At 36.3% G+C, this 17,400-nt stretch overlaps 2 protein-coding genes across 10 annotated transcripts; both read left to right on the forward strand.

Annotated features, from left to right (window-relative positions):
* Window positions 1–8,409, forward strand: LOC114260229 (uncharacterized). Of its 9 annotated transcripts, none has more exons than XM_028200305.2 (12): window positions 20–231; window positions 978–1,094; window positions 1,522–1,708; window positions 1,886–3,939; window positions 4,038–4,145; window positions 4,240–4,373; window positions 4,636–4,882; window positions 5,074–6,434; window positions 6,710–6,758; window positions 6,868–7,115; window positions 7,294–7,401; window positions 7,795–8,409. In XM_028200305.2, exons 4-12 carry the CDS (start codon window positions 2,245–2,247, stop codon window positions 8,027–8,029), a joined length of 4,185 nt encoding a protein of 1,394 aa, XP_028056106.2. In that variant the 5' UTR covers window positions 20–231; window positions 978–1,094; window positions 1,522–1,708; window positions 1,886–2,244; the 3' UTR covers window positions 8,030–8,409. The 9 variants fall into 9 exon arrangements, with proteins under 9 accessions (XP_028056105.2, XP_028056110.2, XP_028056109.2 ...); XM_082898503.1 differs by having other exon boundaries at window positions 5,140–6,434; XM_082898473.1 differs by having other exon boundaries at window positions 2,162–3,939.
* A 6,173-nt stretch (window positions 8,410–14,582) lies between these two features.
* Window positions 14,583–17,214, forward strand: LOC114260231 (UDP-glycosyltransferase 83A1-like). The gene is made up of 2 exons (XM_082898591.1): window positions 14,583–15,069; window positions 16,322–17,214. Exons 1-2 carry the CDS (start codon window positions 14,589–14,591, stop codon window positions 17,203–17,205), a joined length of 1,365 nt encoding a protein of 454 aa, XP_082754717.1. The 5' UTR covers window positions 14,583–14,588; the 3' UTR covers window positions 17,206–17,214.
* Window positions 17,215–17,400: the final 186 nt, after the last annotated feature.

Here is a 17,400-nt window from a genome sequence, read left to right on the forward strand (position 1 = left end):
TGAAAAAATATATATTTTCACTGTTTCGATCCCTTTATCTTCGGTCTGGTCTGAAAACCATCTTTCTCTCGCTCATCGTTTTCCACAGAGAGAGAGAGAGAGAAAGAGAGAGTAGTGTAGATAGATAGATAGAGAGAGAGAGAGAGCTCTATAGAGAGAGAAAGTGAAGCATTTGATACAAAACAACTCAGACAATTTACAGTCTGATCTTCATAGAAACGAACCTTCGCAGTAAGTTTCACTCTCTCTCTCTCTCTCTCTCTCTCTCTCTCTCTCTTCAACAATCTCAATTCTCTCTCTCTCTCTCTCCCCTCAGATCACACTCGAAAACCTACCATTTCACCTCTTGATGCTTCGTATGCTTCTTTGGTTTGCTTACAATCTCTGTCTCAGCTTTGTTTCAGCTCACTTGTGTTCAACAACCACTAATTCAACTTACAATTGTGTGTTTCGTTGCTATTATTTCCTTCAATTTGGTCTTTAATTGTTGTTTCCTAGTACTTAATTGGTTTTTCTGTGGAATTGTAGCTTGAGCACTTGTTTGGTTGGTAGTGTTTTGTTTTTCTTTTTAGGGTTTTTTGGTTGGAGGGTTTTGGGTTTTGCCCTAAAAATTTTCAAATGCATGTGAAATCTGAGCTTGAGAAAATGTTATTTGTAATTATTGATGCCAGTGTTGGTCTTGGAATTAATTTCACTATTTTTGGTGATATAGAGTTGTCTTAATAATTTTTTTCTTTAATTGGCGTACTCTGTTTTTTTAGTAAGTTTTTTGCACTTAATTTTGGCTTCTACTTCTCAAATTAACTTAAGATTGTTAAATTGTTGTCAAATTTCAGTAATTGCCGTCAATTTAGTTGCTATTGATACGAACTTGTACAAGCATAAAATTCACTGTTTGGTTTGGTTGTTCAGAATTCATAAGAGGAAATACAATCTGGAGTCTTTATAATGGTTCCCCTAATGCATATTATTTTTAGGGTTTGAAGTTCACATTCCTTATGTTTTCTTGGCAATCTGATGGAGAATATGCTAAAGATAAAGAACATGCATGCAATAATTAACTTTGAAGTGCGCGCCTCAGAGACATTTTTCAGGTTTGCAGATGGATGGCTCTTTGAATTCCTTAGTCATGCTATATGAACGAAAGTGAAATAGATGTAGTAATGGAGCCTATATTAATTTTGTATGATGAGAGGCATGAACCTTCCAGAGCTTGACTTTATTTTACCATATTGTATCATATAAGAGCAGAAAAATTAAACCTTGTGGAGTATTTTTTTTTTCATTGTGTGTGTGTGTGCATGTTTTGGAATGTATTTATGATTTATTATAGAACAAAATGTTATTGCGTATAAGAGTGCTTTAAAATTTGTTTAATATGATTGTGATATATTTCATATTTAATTGGACCACGAGAAAATATAATAGGCTTTCAAGTGCTGTAATTTGTGTTTCCTTAAGATTTTATGTATTAAACAGTTTTTTCTGTTCTGTTTTTGAGCTGATTCCCATGTCTTTCAGGGTTGACTGGAAAAGAAGTTGCAGAAAGGATCTATTATTTCCTCGAGGAAGGCAACTTTCCAGGGTGAGCTTCAATCTGAAGCTATAAGTTGGATCTCATCAGTGCTCTATAACAACAGTGGTGTGGAAATCAGTGACCGATCGGAACTGAGTTTCAATCTGGAAAATTACGACTTAGAGAAATCAGGTATCAGTAATTCTGACTACTTGAGATTCTCTTTCATGCTGCACATGTCCTCCATAAGAGTCCTGTGAAGGAAGTGAAAAAAGGGCACTTTGTTGTTTTCAAGAAGCAGATAGTCCTAGCATTTTTATAGACCTTTTATTATGAGACAGAATATAATATCTGTTTTGGTATATGCAGATTCTAGAAAAGGATATGGCTACAAGTCTTTGCAAGGACCATTAAATTAGAACTTCATACCGTCAATTCTAGATCCCAAATTTGCCAGAAACTAATAGCTTTCCCTAATGGCTTTATGCATTGACCGAAGAACTTTTCAGACAAAACATAATCAAGTAGATTTTGTGGGAGACCATACCTGATCTGATTGCTTGATTATCATTGAAGGCTTTGTTTTGTGATTTAGCTAGGAAGCGTCCCAGCCACATTTCTACTCTGACAACAATATTTGTATAGGTTAGAAAACTGTAGAAGCTCCCAGTGCTTAGAACATTCTTGTTTGGCGGCCACAGCTGCTTGTCTGGTGCTAACAACCCTGTATGCAACAACCTCAGCCAAGGCAGCAGCCTGGGTTTATCGACATGCAGATGTTGCAGCAACACATTATGCTAAAGCAGTTGCAAGAACTTCGGCGGCACCAGCAACTTCAGGAGTTAGGTGATGGAAGGCAGCAGAACTATTTAAACCAGCTATCTGGAATGAATAAGCAGGCTGCTGGGGGTCAATTTTTGCCCCCGATTAATGGAACACCTATTCATGATTCATCACAGACGTTTATGGTTGATAACATGAACTTGGCGGAGCGTGGTGCACCACCATCTATCCAAGGATTTTCAAATGGATTCTGTTCACAGGCTCAAAGTCAGGATCTGTGTTCGGTGAGTCCGGTGCCTCAACAGCTTGAAGTATCTTTATATGGAACCCCTATTGCAAGTGGAAGAAATAATTTGAATCAATACTCTCATCTCCAAGGGCTATCTCACGACTCCGCCAATGTGTTGACCAAGGGTAGTGATAATCAGGCAGAGAAACCTACAATGCAGCCATCAGACTTCAGTAACTCCTTTCTGAGTGAAAACTGCAGTGTTTCTTCAGACCAGCTTTGCATGCCAGATGGAGCTTTCCTATCCAAACAGTTTTTTGATGCGAAGAACTTGCTTGGGCAAGTTCCAATTCAAGGTTTTAGTGGTGGAATTCTACCTGAGAACTTCCAGCAGATGAATGCCTTGCAAAGGAATGCATCAACAAAGGACGGGAAGCAAGAGCAAGCTGGTTATCCTGAACAGTTTCCAGGAAAGACAACACAGATCGACCCTTCTCAGGGTTTGACTACCCTAGATCCACTGGAACAGAAAATTTTGTTCAATATGGATGACAACAGTTGGAATGCTTCTCTAGGCAGCAACACTGACATAGGCACAGGGAGCTTTGGGAATACATTGGAATGTGCAGATTATTTAAGCTCTTTTCCTTCCATTCAAAGTGGGAGCTGGAGTGCTCTGATGCAGTCTGCTGTTGCAGAAGCTTCTAGCAGTGATACTGGGTTACAAGAAGAGTGGAGCGGCCTGAGTTTTCAGAACACAGAACTGTCAAATGACCATCAGCCCTCAAATTTTTTGGAGAGTAGAAAGCAACAAACTGGTTGGGTTGATAACAATATGCAGATTGCCTCTCTACATTGTAAACCTCAACTTCTATTTGATGATTCCATTATGAGCTCTGGCTTCCCTGGGTTCCAGCAATCAGGCATCCAGTTCTCAGCCATACAGAGAGAAGCGATGCGTTCTGATTCCTCACATGAATCTGTGCAGCAGTCTCCTAAAATTGCTGCCAAGTGGTTAGATTGTAATGCTCAACAGAATCAACCCATTGAGGGAAGTCAACCAATTCATATAATCCAACCTTTGGAAAATGCATGGCCTGGTCAAAATTTTGAGCATTCAGAAGGCAATGCACGGCAGCAGAGCATATCCTCGTATAAAAATAGTCACCAACGTGGCGATAAACTAATAGGAAGCAAGATGGAATCTTCCTCACCTAGTGGAAATGTCACATTGAATGTTTGCAACAATGAGAAACAACAGAGCTGCTACCAAAGAGAGAAATCTAATGACAGCTATCACTCCAGTGCATCCCAGCATACTATCACAGAAGATGACGTGAGAGAGAACATGTGGCTACATGAAAGTGATTCACAACCTGTGGCACGGGGTAACCGAAAGTCATCTGATCAGGTTTGTCTGAAAGCTTTTTCCTCTGCAGGTTTCTCTATCATCCAGTGGGAAATTTAGTGGTGAATACTGATACTGCAGAACATGTTATGCTTTCACAGGTTCTGTGCCGACAAGTCTCCCAAGGATCAAGCAATCACGAGCAAGGATATTTTGCACAGTTCAAGTTTGTTGGTGATGTTTCTAGAAGTGCTGTAGAGTTGGAAAAGGTGAATAATTGTTGTTACATTCATCAAGTTCAGTTCTTACAGTTTGTGCTTGCAATATTTGTAATCAGTTAGATTCTTGGTTGTCTTTTTATAGGGATGCTTGCCTGATATTCAAAGGAACTCAAAAGCATCAGAGGAGGTACCTCCTAGGGGCATTGTTGGAGCTAATGTATCTGCCTCCAGTGATAGCTCAGTTGGATACGGTCCAAATCGAACTTCTCAGACAAGGTAGTTATTATATGTCATACTGTTCTCTGTAAGACAGTATCAGAAATGCATGAATCTCTTAGCTGTTTGATTGCTTACAAGGATTATTATGCATTGGAAATGCATTTGTACCATTTTTTTTTCCTTTTCAGCTGACGGATCTTATGGGCCTTCTCTATTGTCTTCTTGTTTCATGTTAACTGGTTGTTGTTTCTGGACACATTGCCTCTCACTTTTGTGTCTTGTATCTGATGGAAGCTTTCACTAATTTTAACCATGGCAGTCAAAATATGCTTGAGCTTCTTCACAAAGTTGATCATGGCAGGGAACAAAGAACTGTAACACACTTAAGTACTACCGACTCTTGTCCATTATTGGAGGTGCCAGAAGCAAAAACTCCTGAGGCATTTATGGCTAAATCATATGATCAATCTTTCATTTCACCACGCTTTGGCTTAAGGTTGGCTCCTCCGTCTCAACGGCTGCCTAATTCAAGCAGTTTTTTCTCATTGCAGAGCTCTCCGCAATCGGTGAGTAGTGCAAGTCGTGGGCACATATATTTATATATAAATATATATATATATTCATTTAGGAGATAAGGGGCAGAGCTTGATAGCATAGTCATTCTCTTTCACATGAATCTTGTCAAAGAAAATATTTGGATGGCGAATCAATTATTTCTGGACAAAATTATGTTGAAGCCTCACATTTGAATATGCAGGGAAACTCTACTGCAACATCCCCTACAGGCCCTTTTAATCTAAGAAATCAGCTTCAATCTCCACAGGCAACATTGCCTGATATGGCAAGAAGACTTCCACAATTTAATTGTGCTACTTCTCCAACATCAAGCTTGTCTGAACAAGTCGGATCTTCAACAAGGCCACCCAGTGTATGGAGAAATTTACCGACTCAACCACATCTATCTGTCACAGAACTTCACGAGCTTCCCTCTGATTTGCTTTTGTCTGCCGATTCAACAAATACCAATCTCCAGACTCCTTCATGGGCTACACATGGTCAAAATTCCTACAAAGGAACTGAATCTCGGGATTTGGGTGCATGTTCCATGAATTCACAAGGCTTTGAATATGGGGAAGAACACCCTGAGAAGGAAAGGTCACAGCAGCAAATTTCTTCAGAAATAGTAGACCAAGCTTCACAGATGGGGGGATTATTTCATGGGCAAGAATCTGTGGCAAAGCATCTCTCAGAACCAAATGCTGTTGGCTCTGGCTCTTTGATGGCTCGTCCTTACCAGAACTTTAATAGTGCATGGCATGGTGATAAACAAGCGTCAGCTGTTTCTGCAAGAGACCTTGAAGCCTTTGGACGTTCTTTGAAACCATCTAATCTTCATCCGAGTTATTCCCTATTGCATCAAGTGCATTCTCTGACCAATATGGAGACTGATCCAAGTAGGAGGGTTTCAGACAAAAATCACACAGCTGGTTCTGATCTGAATGTTCAGCAGGTAACTGCTGTTGCAGGACATCAGATGATGTATGGACATAATTCAGCTTCACGGCTCAATTCATTTCCAACTAGGGATGTTAAAATGCTAAGCTTCTCATCAGAGGCGGGAGATGATCAGTCTGTCAAAGCTTTGTCTCTACCTCTTCAAGATACCCCACAGGAAATGGCCACACATGATCAAAGTTATTTGAGTGATTTGGCATTTAATAGAACAGAACATTCCCAGATTAATGTGCAAATGGCACCTTCCTGGTTTAAGCATTTTGGAACCTTGAAAAATGGGCAGATGTTGCCAATGTATGACGCTAGGACTGCAAATAATTCTGTACAGCAGTTTCCTCTTGGGAGGCCTTTTGAGAATTTGCACATGAATACTTCCGTGGTCCAAGTAAATGTTCCTGGTCCCAGTCAGGTTAGCAGCGTGTGGCCAACTACAGCCACCACTTTGGCAGTGGGTACACTATCACCCCCTTTTGTGCTGTCTAAAGATGCCAGTGATCATAATTTCTGTGTTACGACATCAAAGAAACGTAAAATTGCAGCATCTGAGCTTCTACCATGGCACAAGGAAGTGACACAAAGTTCTAAGAGGCTTCCAACCATCAGGTGTTTGCCATGATTAGCATATTTCGTTGGATCACTGTCTTACATTTTTGTTTCAATAAATCAAAAGCACCATTCTTCTCAGTTTAGTTGCTGAAAAGACAGATCAAGAGGAAATAAATTTTTTATTTTATTTTATTTTGCATTTCTTTAGAAGAAAACAGCTTCTTCTCTTTGTCAACTCACTTCCCATTGGATCTTTTTTCATCATTTTGAATTTTCTATTGAAGGCTTGAGGTGATGTTCAATGTATTTTAATTTGTTTTTTGTTTTTGCAGTTCGGCAGAACTAGAATGGGTACAAGCTGCAAATCGGCTTGTTGAAAAGGTGTGTTCTTAGTTGGGTTGGTCAGAATAATGAAAACTAATTTTTAAAACATTCAACTGGTTAATTACAAGCTTCAAAAGTGGTTTCTAAGTGCTACTTCTATTGGCAGGTGGAAAATGAGGCTGAAATGATTGAAGATTTGCAGCTATTGCTTCGACCAAAGAAACGGCTTGTCCTTACAACACAGCTTATGCAACAGATGTTTAGGCCTGCACCGGCAGCCATTCTCTCTTCAGATGCTACTTCAAACTGTGACAGTGTGGCCTACTTTGCCGCTAAGCTGGCGTTAGGTGATGCATGCAATTTGATCTATTGCTCAGGAAATGATTCGTGTCTCTTGTCGAATGACAATGACGTGTAAGAGTTGCTTTCATCTTAACTGTTATTTTTCTTCGTATTAAATTCCATTCAGCTGAACTTCACAAAGAAAGAAGATAAATCTCTTATCTAGGTGCCTGCTGTTTATTGATTTTTATATCTATACTTCAGAGAGAATGTTGACTCTTCAAACAAATCTCTATTAAAATTTGTTTAGGATGTCTGAGAAGCCCAAAACTTCTGAGAGAATTGATGAGAAGTATTTCTCAAAAATTGTGGAAGACTTTAGCAGCCGAGCAATGAAGCTGGAAAGCGACTTGTTCAGGTATGAATCAAGTTTTCCATTCATGAAAACAATTTTTAGAAACTATTGTCTTGTATCAATTGGAAGATCAAGTATGCTACAGAGACCTGTACATGAAAATGTACCCTACACATGCAGCTTACCAAACCGTATTTTGCGCTCATCATAGAACTTACCATGTGTTTCATCATTTTTTTCTTTTGTTTTGTATTTGTTTTGATTCGTTACTACCAATCAGTATACATGGCATGGGTTACATAAATTTACCCATGAAACCAAAATTAGAGCTGAGTAGCCAAATGCAACACCTGAATCTGTACCTCCTGCAAAGTTAGCTAGATAATAAAGATCCCATCTATAATTACGTGCTCTTCCCATCTTTTATGTGGGTCTTGTTTTCAATTTGTGATGCAGATTAAACAAGACAGCATCAATTGTAGACATAAGAGTGGAATACCAGGAAATAGAGAAGTTCTCTGTTATCAACCGTTTTGCGAGGTTCCACTGCCGGGGGCAATCAGATGCAGCAGAGACCTCATCATCGGGTGGCACAACTCCAACTGCACTGAAATCATGTCCACAAAGATATGTCACTGCATTTCCCATGCCTAGGACAGTGCCTGAAGGAGCACCATGTCTTTCACTTTGATCACTGATGATCAATCACTTCACCCCTTGCATGCCCCTTCGATCCATACTCTGTTTTCCGTTGCCTCTGTCTGTTGCAGCCTGTAGTCTTTTTTCAATAACCTCAATGCCGGTGCACAAGAAAACCAATGAAAAGGGCACCCCCCCCCCAAAAAAAAAGAAAAAAAAGGGGGAAAATTTGGGGAAGGTGAACTGCTAGAAATTGAAGCCGTTTGATCTTTTTGATCAAGCCCGGTTGTTGTCAATTTTGAGGAAGTATATATTGTTCTTAATATATTTTCATGAGAATTTAAGGAGATTCATGGAGTAACCCAATCATCTTTCCTAGGGTTGTTACATTAATCAACTAAATTTACATGTATTTCATATGAATTTCTGGTAGCTCTGGCTTTGCAGCCATTCTTCTTCTTCTTCCTTTTTTTCCAGGGTTGGTAGAAGAGTTGGCATCATGAAGAAAAACAGGATAATTGGCAACTAAATGAGGCACGGTTTCAGAGGTACCCTTTGGCTCTATTTGATAGCAATGTCGTTTAAAAAAGAATCTATCTACTAATGAGCGTCTTAAATGTATTGGTTAATAAAGCATTTAAGGGTTGTACATTCTTCAACTATCCATTTTTATTGGGGAATGTTCAACCAGTTTAAGCCTATTATGGAGTGCTGTATGAGCACTACTAAGAAATGCCTCCAGTGACAGTTACCCTCTGCTCTAGCATTCTTCTTGGTGGAGTTTTGTTTACTAAATGCAGGTGGTTTTAAATCATAATTTCCGAACCCAGTAGTTTTAAACTTATTTTCCAAACTCAGGATGTTTCATGAAGTTTTTTTAAGCAACTATAGTTGTGTTTTGAATCATGACTTTATAAAATAACTTGAGTTTGGAAAATATGTTTAAAACTGCTTCATTTGAAAATTCAATTTCCAAACATTTGCATTTGGTAAAAAAAAACCTTGGACTGTATATAAATTATTGGCGAAGCTTCTAGAACTCCACAACTGATATTGGGGTTTTGTTTGGTGAAGTTTTGTACTGTGTCTATTTGTTGGTTTTTTTTCTGACTAAAGCACTTTATTGTAAGGGGGGACAAAAGGTCCCTGACAAAGATCTCATGTTTACTTAGTAACTACTAAAATTCTATTGTTTGTTTTGTTTATTCTGATTAAAAGTACAAAGTTTTCAGACAATGATTCTGTGGCCCTTATTTATTAATGTCATCATAAAATCAAGTAGGATAAGATGGATGGGGAGATTGAAAGAAAGACAAAAGAAGAGACTTATTGCAGAGGACCCAAAAAGCTTTTTATTTTGGTTGGAACGATTGAATCGATTCTCATGTACCTCAATTGTCTGTTTCCATTAAGACTTTTGTTTTCTAATAAAATAAATTTTTTTTTAAAAAAAAAAAAAACAAATTGACTAAAAGTGTAACAGACGTCAGTATTGTTCTTAGATTGAGATGCCATTAAATAACTAACTAAACTAACCGACTTGTGATGTCTACCACCACCATCACCCTGTCAGCATCATCAGAATCTATATCAGTTGTCTGATTGAGAAGGTGTGATGATGAGAGCAACACAGATTCGTTTGAATTGCCCCCTTCATAAAGAAGAATGAAACAAAACAAAACAAAAAAAAGGAAGATAGTCAATTCTCTCTATGAAAAAGCATAAAATAATGAGTGGGGTTGATTTTATATATATACATATCCTAAAGAAGATTTTTTGCTGACAACACGGAGGCTTTTTGTGGTTGGGTTGGGTGGGACACAAAAATCCCCATGCTCTCAATGTCCACGTGGGGTGGTGGTGGTTTTTATTGAGAGATTTTTGGATTTTTTTGTTCTTTACTTTATCACATAAATACATGTAGTTGTTTTCTATACTGGGTGGTCCTAAAAGATATTTCGCAACTTGGTAGTGGTATTTGGTTGTATATATATGGAGAGAGAGAGAGAGAGAGAGAGTGGATAGGTTTTTAATCAACCGCCAACGCGCGAGTGTCTTGGAAAATAACTTTGGATATACTTTTGTTGGATTTGAACTTTAGAATGGTCAATTACAAAAAATTATGGTGCTGATGTGTCAGCTTGTTTCATTGTTGGACAGGAATGGATTCGCTTTCTTAATACCATAGGATTTCCCATCTTTGAATGTGCGTCTCATTGGTAAAAGAATCTCATTCCCAAGTGTTTGAAAAAATTCAATAATTTTATGTAGAATTTTTTTTTTTTTTTTTAATCTCAATGTCTAGTTTGACTTTTTCGTGGATGGGAATGTGAGATTGGGATCAAACTCCCTCTTAGTTTAGGAAATTGATTTATCAGAAATGAAAAATTAAGAATTATGAAACTTGGAATCATATTTTTATTCTCCCTCAAGATCATTGTCATTCAAACATAATCTACGAATAAATTTATGTCACAAAATTAGAACATATTGTCATTTAAACATAATCTATGAATAAATTTATGTCACAAAATTAGAACATAATGACAAGAAAAATCAATCATAAACGAAACAAAGTACTTTATAGATAAACTCAATCACACAGTATGGAACCCATCTGGGTTGTTTTCCCTCCCTCCATTCCCCTATTCTGACTGATATACTCTTTCCACTGCTGATTCACCAGCCTATGAGATTGCCTGCATCTCTCAAAAACTTGCTATGGAAGACTCATTCCTGTTAAAAGCCAAAGCTTTCGAAAACAAAAACAACTAAAAGCTCAAAAAATTCTTGCTGATTTTATATTGCTTCCGTTTTTGTGAGAAAATTATTTTCAAAAATTAAAAATTTTTATAGTGTTTCCTAAAAAGTTCGATAAATGATTATGTAAATATAGTGCATACTAAAATCTAGTACTTAAGGCCATGTTTTCGCAACTTGAGTGACCGAATTATCATGGTTGTGGGTTTCACCCCACAGCGTGTTTGGTAGTGAAATATGAGCAGATTGATAGTCTAAAGGGCTTAGTAATCCCCCTCAGTAGGAGGATTAGCTTGGTTGGATTTTGAGTGGAATTAAAAAAATAGTAAGGGGATTGAATTTATTTTATATAAAAAAATAATATTTTTTTTATCAAGTGCATCTGTTTGTTTTAATATTTGTTTTAGTTTTTTTTAATATAAAAATAATTTATTTATTTATTTTTTATAAAAATAATTTAATAATTTCATCACTAACCATCTTCTATACTATCATCAAAACAAACACACTTTTACTTATTTCTCCTAACTAATAATCCCCATATTAACAATCTCTTCACTAATTATCCTCTCACTAATAATCTCATCTAACTTAATCCCCAAACAAACGTGACCTAAAGGCCTTGTTTGTTTAGGTTGAGTAGGACTATGAGTGCTGGTGGAACTAAGTGACGGGAGTTAATAGTGTAATAGTATTAAGTTGGAATTGTAAAATAAATTTTGTTTGTTTGTATAATAATATGATAGTATTAGTTTGTTGGAATTAAATTTATGAATTTATGTAAAAATTCTCAATATATATATATAAACTTTATTATTTTTATAAAATAGGAGTATAATAATATTTTCACGGTGAATTCAAGGAGAGGTAATAGAAGAGTACTTTGGTTGCGTTTGGTAGAGTTTTATAATTATGATTTGAAAATATGAGTTGTGTTTTGAGTTTGTGGGGTTTGGAATTATGATTTGAGTGTAGAAAATTTGTTTGGTAAAGAGTTTTGAAAAGAATTTTGATTTGAGTCGGGAATTATTGATGTGACATTTGATAGTTGATACAAAAATTTACAACTCATAACTAAACATACAACTCAAAATTATTTTAAAGCACATAAAAAATTTTAAAAATTTCAGAAAATGTTTTTTTCGATTATATAAAAATTAACATATAAATTGCAAAAAAAAAATCACTATTATGGTCAACCGGCCAGACGACCGGTCAGGCAAAATTTAAAAAAAAAAAAATTCTGAAAAGCGCGGCTGAGACAGAGCTCTCTGCAGAGTTTTGGAAACGTGATTCCAAAACTCCTACCAAACACCATACTTGAATCAATGTGCAGAATCATGATTTGAAAACACAACCAAACACAATTATTACTCACTTGTAGATGCTATCCAACAGTCGTAGGTTGCTCGCACTTTTTCTTTTTATTTTTATAAAAATAGTTCTCAAAAATTCAAATGCAACTTTTTAGTATGTTCTAAAATGGATTGTTTTCAAACAATTTTCCTTATAACAGTTTTGGGAAACAGTTTGCTAAGTAATTATTCTATTTTTTTTGGGAAATAAAACATAAAACATAAACATAACCAAAGAGACCTCTAGGTTTTTTCTTTTTTTGGTCATTTACAGGCAGCCCACAAGTCACATGAGCACATGAAAGCCCAACAGTTCTTGAGCAAACACAGGCCCAGGAACTAACTAGCCATTGGGCCTTGAAGTTCCTACGAAGGGCCTTCTGCAAGGGTGACACCACTTTGGACTGGTTAATAACCCAAATGATTTAAAGTTCAATTTCTCTCAGATTCAAATATGAACTTTAAGTATTCATAGAGCTCATTATGGATCATATTTTGTTTATTTAAACCATTCATTTTATAATGTATATCATCTCTAAAAAAAATTAAACTAATCTAATAATTATAACATTTTTGTTTTATTATTTTTGTCTCAAAAAAAAAAAAATCTATTTTCAAAATAAACTTTTTGTCTATTTTTTCAAAGACATGATAAAATAAAAAGGTTACATTGAATCGATTTATTTATATAAATTTATAAATGACACATAGAAAAATTTATAAAATAAAAACAGAACCCATAATAAACACTACAAATTTATTTGCAAGCCTTGGCAAAGAAGGATATTATTTTAACGGAACAAGTATTTGGCGGAAGTAATGGGATGGGCCAAGTGTCATCCCCACCGAGATTTGGAAAAACTATATATATATATATATGTATTCGGCTTAAATTTTTTCTTCAATTTTCCTCACTAAAATTTTGAAAACGTTATTTTCACCTATAATTTTATAATTTTCTTTGATTTAGTCGCAAGAATGCACTGATTGATGAGGAAAAATAAAGGGTACAAACAATGGGCGGATTCATTAATAGAGATATGGAATGATTGGAAATATATATATATATATATATATACGGCAATGCTAGAGGGCCACAAAAATAGTGGCTCAAAACTGTCAAAACGACGTCGTTTTGGATGCAAAACGACGCAAAACGACGTCGTTTTGACAGTTTTGAGCCATTTGAGCCACTGATTTTGTGGCCCTCAAACATTTTCCATATATATATTTGGTTTTAAATTTTTTCCTTCACTAACACTTAAAAAATGTTATTCATGCCTATTATTATTTTATAATTTTTTTGATTTGCCCTTCTAGATTTCTAGAAAATATCATTTCAATCTATAGTTTTATATACTTGTCCATCTAATTTTGCTTTTGCCCCCTCTAGGATTTTCCACACTAAAAATATATATTTTTCTATATTTTGGTGCATGTTTTTTGCCTCAAGGGATAAAAAATCCTGGCTCCGTCCCTAAAACAAATTCATCTGGTTTCCATCGATATAGATTGGAAACAAACATGGGCTAAGTATGATTCATACCAGTCAAATCCATGGCAAACTTACACAAGCAAAACCAACTACTAGAATGTTACAGCTTTAGTTTTCAGCAAATAATTCGAAGTTGTAAATATTGTATGATTGCTTGATCGATGAGGAAAAAAAAAATAGTAAAACCAACTACTCCAAAAGGCCCAGCATCATATATAGGCAAAAACCAATTATGCAGCATCAGCTAAGGTACATGGAATTGGCTATTCTTTAGTAATTTTCAACTGATACAATCCAGCAATTAGCAAATTATTGTAATGTCGCTTTAGAACAGGACAGGACAGGATGATTGGTTACATCTAAATCATCTAATAATATGTACGGAAATCAGATTTATTCTACAGTTTCAACTATTAAAGTCAATTAAATCATTTGCAGTGTGAAAAGATGATTTGTGAAAATTTATGCCTCCATCGACCTGCCATTCTCTAAGAAAATGAGACAATCACACGGCTGATGTTGGGCACAGAGAGATTCCATTAATAACTCATTGGAAAATTGAAAACAAATGATAGATACATGAAAGAGAATCAACAAATGTGAAACCCTAGTCCTTACAATACTTCCATGGACTGATATATGGTTTCATTTTCTTAACAACATAACCAAAAAATAACAATAATAAATCTCCAAAGGTCGATGAAACCGAAGCAAAAATTCCAAAGAACAGCAGTGTAAAGACAAGGTAAACAGGCCAAACAATATCAATAAAGCCAATCACAAAAATGAAAACAATACTGGACAGGAAGAAAGTGACGGAATATATTCCAACTTTGAGCATCATATAAACATTTTTAACAAAAAAACAAATGGACAAAACCTTAAGCACAGAATTCTCAGTCATGCCTCCATGGCTACATTATAAAAGTCCTGCAAACGTCCAGTTCAGGAAGTACTTGCAATATTAGTAGTATCTCAAGTGATTAAGCAAAAGAACAAAGATGGGCAAACCACATGTTTTAGTTATACCTTATCCAGCACAAGGCCATGTAATTCCTATTTTAGAGCTTGCCCAATGCTTAGTCACACACAGTATCGAAGTCACTTTTGTGAACACTGAATTCAATCACAAAAGGGTCATGAATGCATTGTCAGACAAACACAAAGTAGGGGGACATATACATCTGGTTTCAATCCCAGATGGGATGGAATCCTGGGAGGATAGGAATGACTTGGGGAAGTTAACAAGCTCAATCTGCCAGGTCATGCCTGGGAAGCTGGAAGAGCTCATAGAAAGGATTAATGGATCCAATGACAACAAGGTCACTTGCATTATTGCTGATGAGTCCATGGGATGGGCTCTGGAAGTTGCAGAGAAGATGCAAATCAGGCGAGCAGCCTTTTGGCCAGCAGCAGCTGCACTGTTGGCTTTGGCATTCAGCGTCCCAAAGATGATTGAAGATGGAATAATAAACAATCATGGTAAGACCTTATATACAAACTTACTCTTCTGCTTCGGCATAACACACAAATTTAGCAAAAAAAGGGCAACCCAGTGCCCAAAGCTGCTGCCAAAACAGGGCATGGGGAGAGCAAGGTATACGCAATGCTACACACAGATCTAGCCATTGATTAAATTACCATTTTTCATTGGGGAAAAAAATGGGGGTTCAAGAATTTATTCTGCCAGGTGATTAGTGACATGTTTTAGGATTAACATAAACAAGTTGAAAAACTTAAACAACGAACTTGAGTGGGAAAAGAAACAAATGACCTCAATGCAAATTAATAATAATACCGAAGAAAAAAAACATGTTTTTTGCACTATAAAACAATGTGAAGCCTGGAATTCTACAAAGAATTTATAAATCACTGATAAACATTAATTACTACAGTAAGCATGGCTATGAATAAAAATGATCTTAACAACAAAAGGCAACAATAAAAAACAATAATAATAAATTTTGGACAATTTATCACTTTTAAGGAGCACGGACACAAACACAGACACACAACACAACATGCAACATGCTATCACATCAATTTTCAAAAGGTGCACGACACGACAAGAAATGTGAGGAACACACACAGAGTATATGGTTTAAAATACTGATTATATGTCATATATATGAATTTTTCATTCAAAGAAAATAAAAATTGCAACACAATACTAATTCTTAAAGTTTAAAGGAGGAGGAATTAATAAGTATAAATCTATATTATTTTAATTTTATCATTTTATCCTCTAAGTTATATTTGTTCAAACTTACAATATGTTTCATGTATGTCTAACCTATGGACATGTACATTCCCCAAGTGTCCGAAGTGTCTTAGGGTCTAAAATTTTTCTAAAGACAATGACACATTTGGATGTGTCCAACGTGTGTTAGGAAGTGTCCGATGTGTGTCGGTGCCAAACATGCATCTAACATGAACATGGACACACAATAGAAGTGTCCATGCTTCCTTTGTAACCAAAAAGGTGATGCATAAATACTATGCCTTGGCAAGGTTCAAATATTGGGAGAAGTAGAAATCAGTTGAAAAATAGAAACACTTAGATGTTACTATGTTAAAATAGCTAAATTTAATTTTAATCCACAAAAATACCGTTGATTTAAAAACAAAGGGTTTGCATCACGCTGTATCTTAAATAATTTGGTTATCCTTTTCTTATGTTTACTTTTGATTTAATTCATTGTTTATTTTATTTTTATCAATTTTTTTATGGCAGGAATACCAACAAAGGATCAGATAATTCGGCTGTCACCAACCATGCCTGCCATGAGCACAACACAATTTGTGTGGGCATGCATTGGGGACTTGACCACACAGAAAATTATTTTTGAACTTGTTACAAGAAATAACAAGTCTGTGGGACTGGCAGACTGGCTGATTTGCAATTCAACTTATGAGCTAGAGCCTGCAGCATTTAGCTTATTTCCAAATATCTTGCCTATAGGCCCACTTTTGGCAAGCAATCGGCTTGGAAGTTCAGCAGGCTACTTCTGGCCAGAAGACTCAACTTGCTTGGAATGGCTTGATCAACAGCCAGCAAACTCAGTCATCTATGTTGCATTTGGGAGCTTCACAGTTTTTGACAATATCCAGTTCCAACAATTGGCTTTGGGGCTTGAACACACCAACAGGCCATTCTTATGGGTTGTGAGGCCAGATATAGCTGATGAGAACAATGATGCTTACCCAGAAGGATTCAAAGAAAGAGTAGCAACTCGTGGTCGAATGGTAGGTTGGGCACCTCAGCAGAAGGTCCTGAATCATCCTTCTGTTGCTTGCTTTCTAAGCCATTGTGGCTGGAACTCTACCATGGAAGGCCTAAGCAATGGAATCCCTTTCCTATGCTGGCCATACTTTGCTGACCAGTTTCTTAACCAGAGTTACATTTGTGATGTTTGGAAGGTTGGATTGGGGTTTAACTGCGATGAAAGTGGTATCATCAAACAAGGAGAAATTAAAGATAAGGTGGAGCAACTGCTCAATGACAAGACAATCAAAGCAAGGGCTTTGGATCTAAAGGAAGTGGCTGCAAAAAGTGTTAAAGAAGGTGGCTGCTCTCACAATAACTTTAACAATTTTATTGAATGGTTGAAGACGTAGACAAGTTGTTTAGGCTGCAAACAAGCATGGTTTTATTTATGGGTTTTTTTCCTTTCTGTGTTATCATATAAAAGAGTCAAGTAAAAGATAAGACAGTAAATGCAAAGAGAGAACTACGAAATGTCTTGTGTGTCACTAGTTCTAAAGCAAATAATAGTGTTTGGTGTTGTTACTACACATTAGACAAGACAGTTA

The sequence above is a fragment of the Camellia sinensis genome, chromosome 1 (assembly GCF_055761805.1).
Source record: "Camellia sinensis isolate YWXY chromosome 1, ASM5576180v1, whole genome shotgun sequence".
In the NCBI taxonomy this organism is placed as follows: Eukaryota; Viridiplantae; Streptophyta; class Magnoliopsida; order Ericales; family Theaceae; genus Camellia; species Camellia sinensis.